The 15,374-nt window shown below is 33.9% G+C and overlaps 2 protein-coding genes across 3 annotated transcripts; one reads left to right on the top strand and one right to left on the bottom strand.

The window, feature by feature from the left end:
* Window positions 1-4,388: 4,388 nt before the first annotated feature.
* Window positions 4,389-7,874, bottom strand: LOC108195483 (actin-related protein 2/3 complex subunit 2B). The gene is made up of 10 exons (XM_017362447.2): window positions 7,740-7,874; window positions 7,533-7,599; window positions 7,195-7,402; window positions 6,805-6,971; window positions 6,100-6,177; window positions 5,869-6,001; window positions 5,693-5,784; window positions 5,562-5,618; window positions 5,340-5,388; window positions 4,389-5,147 (listed from the first exon to the last, which is right to left on the bottom strand). The coding sequence occupies exons 1-10, from the start codon at window positions 7,796-7,798 to the stop codon at window positions 4,957-4,959; spliced, it is 1,101 nt and encodes a 366-aa protein (XP_017217936.1). The 5' UTR covers window positions 7,799-7,874; the 3' UTR covers window positions 4,389-4,956.
* A 3,363-nt stretch (window positions 7,875-11,237) lies between these two features.
* LOC108196142 (heterogeneous nuclear ribonucleoprotein 1) lies at window positions 11,238-14,680 on the top strand. Of its 2 annotated transcripts, XR_001801715.2 has the most exons (3): window positions 11,238-11,544; window positions 12,601-13,802; window positions 14,324-14,680. XR_001801715.2 is itself a non-coding variant. In XM_017363275.2 (2 exons), exons 1-2 carry the CDS (start codon window positions 11,323-11,325, stop codon window positions 13,705-13,707), a joined length of 1,329 nt encoding a protein of 442 aa, XP_017218764.1. In that variant the 5' UTR covers window positions 11,238-11,322; the 3' UTR covers window positions 13,708-13,968. The 2 variants fall into 2 exon arrangements, 1 of the variants encoding a protein (XP_017218764.1); XM_017363275.2 differs by lacking the exon at window positions 14,324-14,680 and having other exon boundaries at window positions 12,601-13,968.
* The last annotated feature ends 694 nt before the right edge of the window (window positions 14,681-15,374 follow it).

Raw genomic sequence — 15,374 nt, 5'->3', positions numbered from 1 at the left:
GAAATCAAAAGGTCGCCTTGTTCAAAACCCCATTTATGACATCCCTCCTCTCCCACTTGACATCTCGGAACGCACCGTGCCGTTCTTATAGAGACAAAGACGCATTCACATCTTCTTAACTCGAAATGGCTGGGGAGAGGAAAGATTCTTTTTTTTTAGGATTCTCACGAGAATGAATCAAGTGAAGACGGAGTGGGGCTTGTAACTTAGAAAATTAAAGCACGTGGCTACGAACCATGGTGTCGGAGTTCGAATCCCTCCTCGCCCACACCTGGCTCAAAAAAGAGAAAAGAGATGTAAAACAACGCAAGTCACACATCCTCATCTAATCATCTGGGACAAAATATCACCAGACTCATGTTGTATTAGATTAAATTTTTTAATAATTTTCAATAATAAATTACAAAACCTTTCAATGTGGTATAATAAATTTAGAATCCAAAGGTTTCAATACTCATTCCAAATGTAATTTTGCTTCATGCTGGCAATATGATAATGACCTATATATCCTGACGAATTTGATATAATAATATAAGTTTAAATGTATTTTTTGATCCATATTTTTTTTAAAGTACAGTGCTTATTATTATTATTATTATTATTATTATTATTATTATTATTATTATTATTATTATTATTATTATTATTATTATTATTATTATTCGGTTGTAAATATTATATTTTCACCCTCATATATTTCGTTAAAGAATAAAAAACAATATTTATGCTCTATAATATGATCAAACACAAATATTATTTAAAACAGAACATAAATCAGTTGCCCGTGCCTCGCACGGGTCCAGCTTTGACATTTGTTAAGATATCATCAGTAGGAGGACATGCTTCTAATTCTTTAACAGATGGCGGAAGGGGATGGACCTTTACATGCTCAACACTGAACTCAGATGAAGGTTTTAATTCTTCAACAGATGGAGGAAGGGGATGAACGGGAACGAGTTCCGCCCTTACATGCTCCGCAGTGAACTCATCTGAAGCTCCTCCAACTTTATCAGTAGGAGGGCATGCTTCTAATTCCTTAACAGAACCCATACTAGAAATAAGACGTGCATTTGTAGCTAAAACAATATGGTTAATTAGTATAACTAGTAAGAATAATGAACTGATTCTCACTAGTGATCTCTCCATTATGATATATATGTTTGGAAGACTCTAGAATATGCTTAGTTTAAAAAACTTACTGTAGAATGTTGATGGATATGCAATTGTTATTATGAGTATTTATATAGATACATACCGACCGTTTCAAAATGTAACTGATGTATGATGTATATATTGACAATTTTATTTTTGTAACGGACCATTCTGTTTTGAATGAATACAAAACTTGTTTAAAATGAATACAAAAGTGGGGTCCATTATTATTGTCATAATGATTTCAAATTGGGGTCCACTTATATTATTCACAAACATACATAGCAAATACATATGATATGCTTAACAATAAATAAATAAATAATTTATATTATTTTCCTATACATATATCAAAAACAAAGATTAATCAAATATTACGAATAAAAAAATTCAATAGTTGTGTTATACTTGAATCATTATAAATTGTAATATAATGTGCTTCCTTTTTCAAATTATACGAATATACACAATTTCTTTTGTTAAGGTACCACAAAAATCTGAGTTTCCCCATTTTTCGTTCAAGTTTTTAATAATTTTTCTGAATAATCCTGGGTATGCACATGCCTGTCCATAATGGCAAGCTTAGGTAAACTTATTATGCATTTTTTAGCACTTAGGTAGACACTGGTCGAGTTTTAATTTATTATTTTATATAGCAAGGATGAAAAATCTTGTATAGTTTACCATCCCGTATTAGTTTAAACAGGCCCGGTCCAGAGAGAGGGAGAGCAGGGCGACCGCCCAGGGCCATGCTTTTTAGAGGACCCAAAATTTAACCATTTATAATATACATTAAGCTTTAATATAAGTTTTGTCCAACTACTCACGAGCCTGTGTGTTATTATGTACAATATTGCTTTTCAAATTTCACAAAGTTAGGCCCATGACATCTTCGGCTAATCCACTTCTCAAGATTCAAAAATTGAAAGGCTACTATATAGATTTCTTACCTTGATATCATTAGTATAATTTATGTATTAACCTATTTAGTTAAATCAGAATTCGCAATATCATAAATATTTTATAAGAATTTTTTATGTGAAGGCCCAAAAGTTTGTTTTCGTCCTGGCCCTCATATGGTATAAAACGGCCCTGAGTTTAAATAACTAGTTTTGAGCTCTTTATAAATAGAAGTCATTAATTAATGAATACTAGAGCGACTAGTATTTTTTAAGGAAAATGCTAGAGACCCCAAAAAATTTTCCCAAAAAATTTCCCCAAATGACGTGTCGAAGTGTGATTGGTTGTTTTCACTCCCATAATAATGAGACCCCCCTGCAGATTCATCAATCATCCAATTATAATATTCCAAGTGTTTGCCACGTCATTTGGTAAAGATTTTTGGGGAAAATATTTGGGGTCTCTAGCATTGCCCATTTTTTAATAAACATATGGTGGGTTATTAAGAGCATCTTCAACCATCTAAAACTCTTGTCTAAAAGGTGAGTTGGCTTACTTAAATTAAAAAAATTTAGCCAACAGCTCCAAAAATTCAACTCCAACCATGCTCACCTGTTGTCTATAAATTTAGCCAACCTCCTATGGATGGCTAAATTTGTCGAACCTCTACAGGTCTGTAAGAAAATCTGTAGGAAGATTGTACATAATTTATTACCATATTGAACTGATATATTCTATTTTAACAATTTAAAATATTAATAACATACTATTTTTAAATTATAGCCAACCAATATAGTCATTACCATTGAAGCAAAATGTCTTACAGGTTCAGCAAATTTTACATAATGTCTTACAGGTCTAATTTAGCCAACGATTATAGCCAACGCCGTTGGAGATGCTCTAACAGCACTACGTTAAATTGCAGGGGTTTATGCTAGCAAATTGCAAAAATAAAAGTTGACAAATAACCCCTAAAATCTGAAAGCAAATTTGATATAAACATAACTTATTGGCAAAAGCCATTTTCTATAGGAAAAGAAAATACTTGGTATCAACTTCCTTAGTTCTGGTCATGAATCTTGTTACCACCATAATACGCTTAAACTAAACAAAAAACAAAAACCCCAAAAGAAATTAAATAACGAACAACTAGCATATTAAACAATTCGAATGCCAAATTCCCAATTATAAGCCCTAAATTTAGGGGCCGTTTGGCTTGACTTAAAAGAAGTGACTTATTGCTTAAAATAAAAAAGTGGATTAGAAGTGAGAAGCTGGGTTGGACTTATAAGCCACCATAAGTGTTTGGATACCGTGACTTATAAATTTTTGGGTGTTTGTTTAACTTAACTTATAAATTGGTATAGTTTTGTAATTTTGTAATATAACTATTTGATATTTATGAAATAAATTGAGAAAAGTTGATAAAAATATTAGATTAGATTAATATTTATATTATATAAAAAATGGTTTTTGGTTTACTTTGTCTCTCATTTTATTATAAATTTCATTTATTTATTTCTTAGGATTATTTTAAAAATATAATTCAGGAATGAATGAAAAGATTTAACCAGACTTCTGTTATTATAACTTATTCACAATTAATAACTTAAATAATGGAATTATGATTCAAAACTATATTTTGTAATGAACTAAAATGTCTCACATTTAAGTGATCTATAAGTGTGTTTAAAAATTATATAAATATTAATATATAATATTAAAATATTTGAGTATTTCATAGAATTGAAGACAAAAGTTTAAATAAAAAAATACTTATATTCAATCACCTCGCTGGAAATAACATGAAGACCGAATGAAGTAGGCAATATGAATAAAAAATAAACAAAAGCGGGTGGAAGCCAAGAAGAGTAAACCGCAACCGAAAGAAGTTTAAATTGAGTTCAGAAAAAAACTATGTTCTGTAGCTCATTCTCCCGACTTCTTTTACATTTTATAAGTGCTTTATGCTATTTGCAAATTGGCAAAAAAAAACAAAGAAAAAATAAGCTTTTGGGCTTTTGAAGAAAAAATGGGCTTATGGGCTTTTAAGCCCAGAAATCCCATCCCAAACACCCACTTAATAAATGATGGAGAGATGCTTTACCTTGACTCCTTGAGATATACAGGGGAGAGAGACTAGAAGTTGATAGGAGACCAGCGGTTTAACGTTTTGTTTGGGCTTGAATCTTTTCTGCCTCGGATAACATAGGTGTTTGGGGAATCAAATTCAATTAAAATTATTCAGTGTCGAATCGAGCTAATCTCGTGATAAGCGAAAAATAATATATCACATTTTTTATAGTTTTTTCCCAAATAAAATACCTTCTTTTATGTCACAAACACGTCTATCTAAATAACCAAAATACAAACTCCGGACACAAATGCTTTTTTTTTAGTAAAAAATAAATCGTATTCACTAATTCATACCAAATCCAAATATCAGGTGGAATAACATACATTACCCTGCGTAGTGCGTACCTAGAATAAAAAACAATTGAATCAATATACTTATATTTTTTTTAAACCCGCAGCCCTACTTTTCGGGTGCGCACCGTGTAAACTCACGAGCTCACGCACTATCTGCAAACTAAGTAAACCGCACTTGAACACAAGTACACTGCGAGAGAACTTCATTAAAGCCGTATCTCTCGAATCTTTGCCCTCCTTGTGAACTTCGGCGTGCCATTTCGCTGACTAACTTTAGAATTAGAATTTCATAAACTGTGCAACTGTGTACGTAGCTGGAGCTTGTTCTAAAGTTTCCGATATACAGAGATTCTGAATCAAATGGCTTCAGCTACGAGGCACTCTTAGCCAGAACCATAAGAAAAAACTTAAGCAGAACCAAAAATCATGTTGTTTCCAGGAGAATATTATCTTTAAGTAAATTCTTTCAGTGCATCATTGTCGTAGTTTTGTATATCTTCTTACAGAATCGAATGTAGGGAGTCTGAACCATCGTCTGCGAAATCGAGCCAGTCCATGAATTTTGATTCTAGAGCGGATATGCTTCATTTGTTTTTTGAAATTGAATCTTTTCCTAAAGAACCTCGATCTTGAAAAAATAATCAGTCTCCTCTTGTGGCCACGTTCTGCAATACATGTACAATGTGTTTAAGAAGTATTAATAAATTCGAAAACAAACAAATGAATGTAATTTTTATAGGAGCATCTCTGTTTTTATTAAGAAAGTTGTCCATGTGCTTCCATCAAGATCTAACCCGAATAAAATCTTTGATTCTAAATAAGAGCTTAGCTTGTGTAACATTTGGAATGAGGCATACCCTGGGGTTTTTTGATATGATCCTCTTCTTTGCTTGCTTTTTGCAGGACCTGCAATTTGTTATAATTATACGTGGTTCTTAAAGATTCCCAGTTTCTTTAGGAACTAAATATAGAGTAGTACATTGCAATACTATGCGTGCAAAAAGAAATATAGATGAGTGATGGAGTGAATTTGTTTGTAAGATGATGATCAAATACGTTGGCTTGAATTGTTTGTTTACCTCAACTAAGCTTTCCAAGCGTCTTCTCATCCGTCTTTGTATGAAACCTCTGGTACTCTGTCAGTAAAAAAGTTAAGACTCCAAAATATCACTGTTCCGTCAATATGTATGAAATGTTTGATAGTTTTTACCTTAACATGATTTTTAAGAAATGCGTAGAAATTCAAGAGGCACCAGACCATCTTTTCCAGTTTCTTGCCTTCGACATGGCGTGAGGAAATTTCTGTTGACATGTACTGTTAGTATAGTTTATACTACAGCTATTGCAGAAGTTGAAATACTGTGAAAGTGTGAGCAGAGTTCATACCGAAAGAAACAAAACCTCCATTGGTACTCAGTTCATCAATAGGCTCTCCTCTTAACTCATGTGGTGGAATAGGTGACCAGTGGCAAGGAGGTGCCTTAAGAAAAGCTCCTGAACTACCGACATCCATGAGTTCCTGTATGAGAGAATTGATTGTCTCAAATGAGATAGTTCCGTTTCAATTTATACTATCAGACCTATTCATTACATTTATGATAAATAGTGATTACGAACCTGAAAGAAAGATGTTGCTATAATCACGTCTGAATCTTCCTTAAAACGAATTGGAAAAATTGTGATTACACTTGTTTCCTGTAGACAGAAAATACTTTTACTTAGACAACGAACATTGCAGGAGATCTTGACAGTATTTTATACGCAAGTGTGAGCTATAAAGAGATAATATTCTCCTTCTATGATGCAAGTTTACAGGTATATGTGTTGTCTACCATTTCTCAATTAATGCTGCTGCCAAAACTATGTGTTATTTTGTTATATTCTTGTAGGTGCAAAATCTATGTCTAATTAGGCTATTTACAATTTTTCGGTTTTATTGACATAGAACAACTGCTGTTCCGAACTTTAAAACAATTTCTAATTGAGGCTTTTCCTCTCTAAAATGCTCAATTGTCTCTCATCTATCATGCTCATGCGCAAAACTTTGTTCTATTAGATATGTGAGTATGTCAATCGAGAAAGTAGAATATGTACTTGAATTAAAGTTATTGCTGTATTCTCTGCAAGATGCCAACATTCGTTATTTACTTGCTATCAGGATCACTGGATGAGTGAATGATCAATGTGTACCTAGTTCTAGCAGTTATTAATTGAGTGCTTGCAGTATTTTCTTGGCAGAGCTTACTACATAAGTAAATTGGAGTTCAGTCAGACTAAAAGCTTAAACAATAGACAAAAGGTCATCAGCTTGTTTAAATGCACCTGTTTGACAACAAAGAAAGGCTCCCTCGGATGATAAACAAGCTTGATTGGTCTGTAAGGACCTCGAGATACCTCCTGAGAGTTGACATTTTTTAACATTTCCTTCAGCTGAGAGCCAAGTATAATTGCTTGTACTGATGAAATTTCTGTTATCACCTTTTCCGCGTCTGAAAATTATACACACCAGCATGATGGTCATTTCTTTGTGTTTTCTTAAAAACCAATTAAATGGAAATTAACACTAATTTGGACATAATATTCCTGTTATAGCCTTTTTCAGGTAACGATGACAGAAATTCACTTGCATCTCTCCGTGTGCATTTTTGTTTTTAGGCTTGGGAAAAAAAACATGTCATACAACTATCAATCCATCATAAACGTAGATAGTACCTTTCTTCTTCGGAATTTTGCCTAGGTTAATTCTAAGAGTCAGCTGGAATCCTTCTCTTGCAGGTTCTTCTAATTCTACGACATCAGAATAAATCCTGTTAAGCAACTCTGTTGTATAGCGCGGAAGTCCATACGAAAGTAGAATCCCTTGAGATAGAAGTGGAGTCGATATGGACAAGTAAGTATGCTGGGGATCTGATGCTGAAGACTGGTGGGCATTATAGTAGGCTTGTTAGAAATACTGAAATCTGTACTCTGGAACAAAGTGATTGCTTAGAATAATGTCTGAAGCTGTTCATTATCCTACTCTGTCACAGATTTTCTAGTCTCTACTTTACCTGAATGCGATATTCCACGGATCCAAATTCATGCAAGCAATGATCAACTTCAATTGGATACTCAGCACTGCAGTAAAGAACAATACATAGTTAATTCTGTTAATATATTTGCGACATATAAAACTTGTCATACTCTTCTGGTACCGATGAATTGACTACTGCAAATCATGTCGTTATGAACCCGATATATAGTGATCAGATGCATACCGGTAGATCTTGAGCAGAATTTGCTTCAGTGCTGGTGATGCCTTGTCAATGCCTGCCATTTTTGTGCACAAACCAACCTTCTTGTTTCTTTTTGTTTGAGCTGAGTGCGCGTGTGGTTGTGTTGGAACTGAAGATTGCAATATGTTGGTTTTATAAAGCAGAAATATTTGGAGTAAAATTGAAGTCCTGGGATAGTGGTGCAATTATTTTGTCAAGTTTACAAGCAATTTACCTACCTACATTCCCATCTACACAAATACAACAGGCTCAGTTAGCTTTGTTTTAAAGATTCACAGTATCATTGTACTTCAGTAAAGTAATACAGGTAAACTTAGATAAATAATATGCTTCATATCTAAAAATTTATTCATTTATATATCATATTAACGGGGGTGTATTCGATTGAGATTTTAATGGATCGTTTTAGTCTATGGATTTTAATGAATTGTATGTGATTATGATTTTGTGCGGATTCTTGATAAAATGTCACAGAGTTTATATGATTTAAGCACAATACTTCAAAATCCCATTGATTTTGGTGGGATTTCAAAAAATTTAAAATACACTGAATAATGCCACAAAATCCATCATTTTATGAAATCCCAAAAAATCCATCAGCATATGAATACCATCAGATTTTAATGAATTTTAAACAATCCCAATTGAATACCATCGGATTTTAAAGCATAATTTAAAATCCCAATCGAATACCACCAGATTTTGTAACATGATTTAAAATTCCAATTGAATACCTCAATATTTTAATGGATTTCAAACAATCCATATCAAATACCCTCGGATTCCATGAATAAAAAAAATACTTTAAAATTTCAATCCAATATACCTCTCTAAAAATACTTTGCCTATTACGTGTCTTGTGGAGGTTCTGTTGTGTGGGTAATGGATCATGGATGTTGCGGAAAATGTCCAGCATTGCGGATTCCAAGAGCAAGTTCAATGGTGAGCTATATCTTGTACTATATCTATATTATAGCTCAAAATCAAAAAATTTCAATTTTAATGGTGTGCTAAACTTGGTGCTATATTCAGCACAAATTATAGAAATAGCTATAATTGCCACCTCATCAAAAAGTAAAAAAGTGGAGGGAAATGAATAAAAAATAAATTTATATCTCAACATATTCAAGTATATGAATGCACATATATTCATTTGACACAAGATATAGCACCAACCATTGCAGATGTGATATTATTTTAGCACCAAAAACCACTTTTTGGTGCTATTTTATAGCAATAGCTGCACCTATTTTTAGCTCACCATTGGACTTGCTCTAATAGATCTATTTACCGCATCCATGGCACGTCTGGTTTTACGGCCGCATGGGTTGATCATAATTTAAAAATAATATGTTACTAATATTTTAAATTATTTTAAATAAAATATATCACTTGAATATGCTAATGAATGATGTACAACTTTCTTTGAAATTTCTCACGGGAATTTGATAAATATAATGATTCATTCTTGACTACAATAGATAAAAAGAAGTATGGTTGGAATGTGAAATTTTCAGTATATTATTTATATTTATATTTTTTATTTTTGGTATGTCAGCTAACTTTCAACTAAAATTTTTTTACAGTTGAACTTGCTCTTGTGTGCAAAAAGTTTATGATACTTGTGTTTAGTAATCGTGTATTATTAATTTTAATAAAAGTACCCTTAAATCCGTGTCAAGAACGGGCGTTTATATAATTCAAAATTTATTATTGATATTTAATTTTTTAACTTCATTTTGTTAGTGTTTTACAATTAAAAAATTAATGTCCGATTCAAATAATTAACCGATTAATTATATTGTTTTCTTGAAAATTCAGCTTTTACAATATATTTTTATATTGCAAATAGATAGTATAAATAATATGTCTAATTTTTTTTCTAATATTAATACGTGATACTGTGTTTTCCCTCTATTACTTTAACATCCAACGGCTCAGAATTTTTAATTTATAATTAAAATTTAAATCGTGTAGTATACAACTACTTCTGTATATAATATTTATACGGTATATATCTTTCATCACTGCCAGTTAAGAGAGGGGCACTAATTTAGGATGACAGTTATTGCATTAAGCGATTTTCTCTCACCTTATAGTTACACAAAATGTTTTTTCTTGTGTTGATTGTTGTTCACATTATTTCCAACTTCTTCCATGGTGATTATCTCTTAAGTTCATATATCTCATTTTGTTTTGTAAATAATGCTTTGTGAAGAATAGTCAGGTTTGATGAAAGTTACTATGTTCTTTATGTTTCGTGTTTGTAAGAGAACAACAAAACAATCAGAGCATTTAAGATTATTTGATTACATAGAGAGTTCCAGAATCAGACAATATAGTGCATTTTGTAAATAAATCTGAACTCATCGTCTTCTGCTCGATGTGCAAGTCGCACACGATTTTGCAAACCCTTCTTTCTTATTTTTGCACTTATTCTTCAACGTTGAGTTTATCTCGGGAATTCTTTGATTTGATTTGATGGAGTGATTTTAGGAGTACAATCAACTTATAACTGACTATTTAATGCCGTGTCAATTTAATGCCGTATAGGTTGAGATTGTGTTCTTGTATGTTTACCATTAGTATATTATAGTATTTATCTCATTAATTTTAAATTAAAATGTTATCCACACGTCCTTCATATTTAACGTACATTTTGTATCTAAACGTGTTAAGGGTGTTGTATAAGGTATTCAAGTACTCCAACTTAGTGATAATGAAAGAATTTTTGTCTAGTATATTATCATATCAGTATTTTTAGTTTTCGAAACTCCTTGATGATGATGGAAGAGTAAGAGAAATTCTTACAAAATGAGAGTCTTCTATGTTGGATATTTTTTAAATATAAGGGTGATTTAAGGATGATCGAAAAAGTTATGATCGAAAAATTTAACCACAATTTAGTACTATAAATTATACTCAATATCTTATTATAGTATACTTGTGACCCTTGTCAGGCATGAATATTTTTTGAATATATAAGTCTATCTTAATAATTTGTATGATGTATGGATATCTTAAAATGTATTCGTATTAATATATATATTTTTTGATTATCATACTAATATTTTATACATAGATTTATATATGGCTAAAATCAAGATTTTCAAATGAAATAAAAAAATTTAGCAATGATAATAAAAAAAATGATCATTTCAGTGATTTATATCATCATGTCGTTAAAAATAAAAAAATAATGAAATACTTGATATAGAACCGAATAGAAATCGATTATACATATAAAATAATGGATTAAATATGAACAAAAATATCCAAAAAGGCAGGGAGGGAGCGGTACATAGCATAACCATTTAGGTTTATACCCGAATCTGGGCCAGTGAAAGTATTGTGTTGCAGCCCTCACCCCTCCACCAGCAAATCACAGCCATTAATTCAAACGCTGGACTCTATCAACAAATCACAGCCATTGATTTAAAACACCAAGACTATATCGACAAATATAACCTATACATAAAATCACAAGTCCATTTCTTTCTCTCTCTCCGCCTCTCACTCCTCACTCCAAACCCCCATTTTCTCCTGCACAGATTTCGAGGAGGAGATGGATTCAGATCAAGGCAAGCTTTTCATTGGTGGGATTTCATGGGAAACAAGTGAGGAGAAGCTCACTGAGTATTTTAGTAGTTATGGAGAAGTTGTGCAAACATCTGTCATGAGAGATAAGATTACTGGCAAGCCCAGAGGGTTTGGTTTTGTTGCTTTTGCAGATCCTTCTGTTCTTGATGCTGTTCTTCAAGATACCCATGTCATTGATGGAAGAACGGTGATTTTTCGTGTTCTTGACCATGTTTTTTGATAAAGTTTCAATATTTTCTTGATTTACTACCTGGGTTTCTCGTAACATTGTTTTTTGAGCCTGGTTTGATGATAAAGTTTTAGTCTTTGGTGGATTTAGATCTGGGTTTTTGGTTTATGTTTGAATTTTTTTATGTTACTTTGATGACTCTGCTTAGCTTGTTTTTGCTTATGTGGCTTTTTGTGTGGGGTGTGTTATATGATTAATTTATTATTTTGGTTAATCTTTTTGTGTATGCAGTTTTGGTTTCATTTTCTCTGGAAGTTTTGTTATGAATAAAGTAGCTAGGTTTGGTTTTATATGCAAGTTCAGCTGATATGTTATCTTACAATTACTAAAGATTGGACTCTAGTTCAGCACATGGTCTTAAAAGAATTTATCCTCTTGTACCATTTTAATGAAAATGGACAACATACCTATCGTATGTCCCTCCAGAACACATAAACAATCAACTGCCAAACTGCTAATCAATTCCCAGTGACCTGAATTGGTGGCCAGGGTAGTAGGTTGTCACACCTTCATACTTGTAATACCGATTTAAGAAATTGGATGATTTCAATATGTGCCATTCCTGCTCATTAAGAAGTTTAAGTGCATGATGTTCTAATTGAGTGGAAATTGTATTACTCTGTTGGATCATTTATTGATGGTTTCACAAACTTTTTGTGCTTGGATATGCAATAGAGTACAAGCTATGTATGATTTAGGACAAACCTTTGTTATAGCAGCACCATTATAAAATGATTAATTTATTCTTTTGACATCACTTGTGTGCTACTTTGTTTTGTGATGTATATTTGTGATGTATATGAGGGATACTGAGGGGATGTTAAGAACCTACATAAGTGCTTTTCTTGCTTTTATAAAAAAATAAAATAAAGGCTAAATCAAACAGCCCGCGGATGTCTGCTCTTTGTAGTATCAACATCGTGATTGACTAAAGGTGGATGTATGTGTGATTATCAGTTAATGGCTTGCCCCTTCAAGATTTTTCAATGGTTGTTGATAACTTTTTGTATGTAGGTTGAGGCCAAGAGGGCCATGTCAAGAGAGGAGCAACAGGTATCGAAAAGTGGAAATGCTAGTGCTGGTAGAAACTTTGGAGGCGGTGGAAGTGACAGGACAAAGAAAATATTTGTTGGGGGCTTACCTCCAACAATGAGCGAGGATGAATTTCGCCTGTATTTTCAATCATATGGCAATGTAACTGATGTGGTTGTCATGTATGATCAGCAGACTAATCGACCACGTGGATTTGGGTTTATATCATTTGACTCTGAGGACGCAGTTGATCGGGTTTTGCACAAGACCTTTCATGATTTGGGTGGAAAACAAGTCGAAGTTAAAAGGGCTCTTCCCAAAGATGGGGGCGGTGGCGGCCGTTCCATGGGTGGAGGTGGTGGAGGTTATCAGGGTTATGGCTCTTCAGGTGGCAATTCAAGTTCTTACGAAGGCCGCGATTCCAACAGGTACATGCAGTCTCAGAATACTGGTGGTGGATTTCCATCATACGGCTCTTCTGGATATGGTGCATCAGGTTATTGGTATGGTAACAGCAATGGCATGGGTTCTGGTGGGTATGGTAGTTATGCTGGTGCAAATCCTGGATACGGTGGCCCAGCTGGTGGGGCATATGGTAACCCTAATGTACCCAATGTTGGTTATGGTAGTGGTCCTCCTGGTGCACCCAGAAATGCATACGGCACTCAGGCTGCCTCAGGATATGGTAACATGGGTTACGGAAATACTCCTTGGGGTGCTTCTGGTGGCTCTGCTGGTGGTCCTGGTGGTGCAGCACCCACAGGTCAATCTCCAAGCGGGGCTGCTGGTTATGGGAATCAAGGTTATGGGAATGGAGGATATGGGGGAGCTGATGGATCTTATGGAAATCCAGCTGCATATGGTGCAGTTGGTGGTCGGCTTGGAAGTGGCCCAAATAGCAATCCTTCTGCTGGTGGCGAGCTGCAACCTAGTGGTGGAGGATACATGGGAGGTAGCTATGGTGATGCGAATGGAAATTCAGGATATGGATCTGGAAATTATGGAGCTCAGGTAGGACCTAATGGAGGGCAAGTTGGATATGGTGGTGGATACGGCGGTGCTCCCACTCGACAGATGCAGCAGCAGTGATGATATTATTTTATCTGAGACTTTTTATAAAGACCCGTAGTGATGCTTTACTGTGCTGGCCTCGGGTCTTCATGCTGGATGAATCCACACTGCGGGTCTGGTTATCCTAGTTGCTTGCATTATTTGCTAGTTATTAATAATATCAGTACTTTAAAGGAGTAGAATTGCCCTTAACAAATATTTGCTCCCAAGTGTAGCTTTAAATTTGGTGTGCTTCTAATTGTCTGCTGCTATTTAATATAAAGATTTCTGTTATCTAAATATCATGATTTAGCTTACATCTAACTGTTCATTTTTGTTTCCCCATCTTACTGTGATGGGAAGTTGGTCTCTTGCATGTTTAGTGCAGTTGAGTTATATAGAGGGCCTCATGACTATCACATGATCTTGGAGTAGCACTGTAGCAGTATGGTTAGAAGATTAGCGAGCTTTGTTAGTTTGCCATTTTGATATGATAAAGTAGCAGTATGGGGAATATAGTGAGCCTTCTTAATGGTAGAACTCAAGCTAGTTACCACTTCGGCACATCAGTTCATAATCGGTAGCAATAGCGGTAGTGATAGTTAACATTTAACAAAGGCATAATTATTTGCCCCTGTGCCCTTGTGTTGTACAGGGAGGAGATGATCAATAATGAAAGTGATGTGTCCTGGCTAAACATGAGCTTCATTGCTGGGGATGTATTTAACAATGATTTGGAAGTTACACAGTGAACTATGCAAAATCATGCTGAAGCCAGGCTATGAAGATCTGGCAGTATCGTGGATCAAGTCAAGTTTTGAGAGCTGCCATTTGTGGTATGTGGCTCTCTGCAGTAGCTAGAAAGATTTATAAATATAGTTCGACACCACATTGGGCTATTTAGTAAAGGATATTAGAGTTATAGTTGGTCTGAGACTCTGGACTTCAGTACTCAACAATCAGATACAAATTTTATTATTTATTACAGTACAACACTCTGGTCCTCTTACCATCTCTAGTTTTTTAAGCAACGGATATTAACATTTTTTTATCATATTCTTATAGCTGATTCTCAGTAATCTCTAGTTAATGATGGATATAAAGAATAAAGAATTTAGGTACTAACTATTCTGTCTGGGAAAGCTTGAGTTCTACATACGGAAGTAGTTAGTTGGAGCAAAACAGAACTCAGTACAGGACAGTTTCTCTCGAACACCAACTACACTAACTATTAGGTTAAAGATCTTGAATGGTAATTATTAACTGACCCTATTTTCTTTGGAAGTTGTTATAGTAATAACAGTGTGTTGGTTTAGATTTTGAATCATTAAGCATGTTTGCTGCTTCAGTTGTATTACTTATTTATAACACCAACTCCTATGTTAATTGTCAGATTCTGGGCTTGAACTTATTTTTAATATTCATCTTGAACTGTTCCATTATTTTGAAGTCCTAGGAGGCATGCTTCTTAAATTATGAATATAAGGTGTTTTCTTTGATCAAAGATCCGCCAGTTACAGGCTTTTATGGCATATTCTTCCTCATGTTTGCATATAGTGCTTGCACTATAATTTTTGATTTAGAGCTTGGTCCCTAGCGTGTGGAATGTGTTTTGCATTTACGTATCAGTTTCTTGGCTAGATCTTTATCTGTCATGTTAAACTGAATTGTATGTGAAGTTTGAACAGACAGTCTTCAGTGCATTT

Source organism: Daucus carota, chromosome 7, assembly GCF_001625215.2.
Source record: "Daucus carota subsp. sativus chromosome 7, DH1 v3.0, whole genome shotgun sequence".
Lineage (NCBI taxonomy): Eukaryota > Viridiplantae > Streptophyta > Magnoliopsida > Apiales > Apiaceae > Daucus > Daucus carota.
This window is presented reverse-complemented; position numbering and strand designations above follow the sequence as displayed.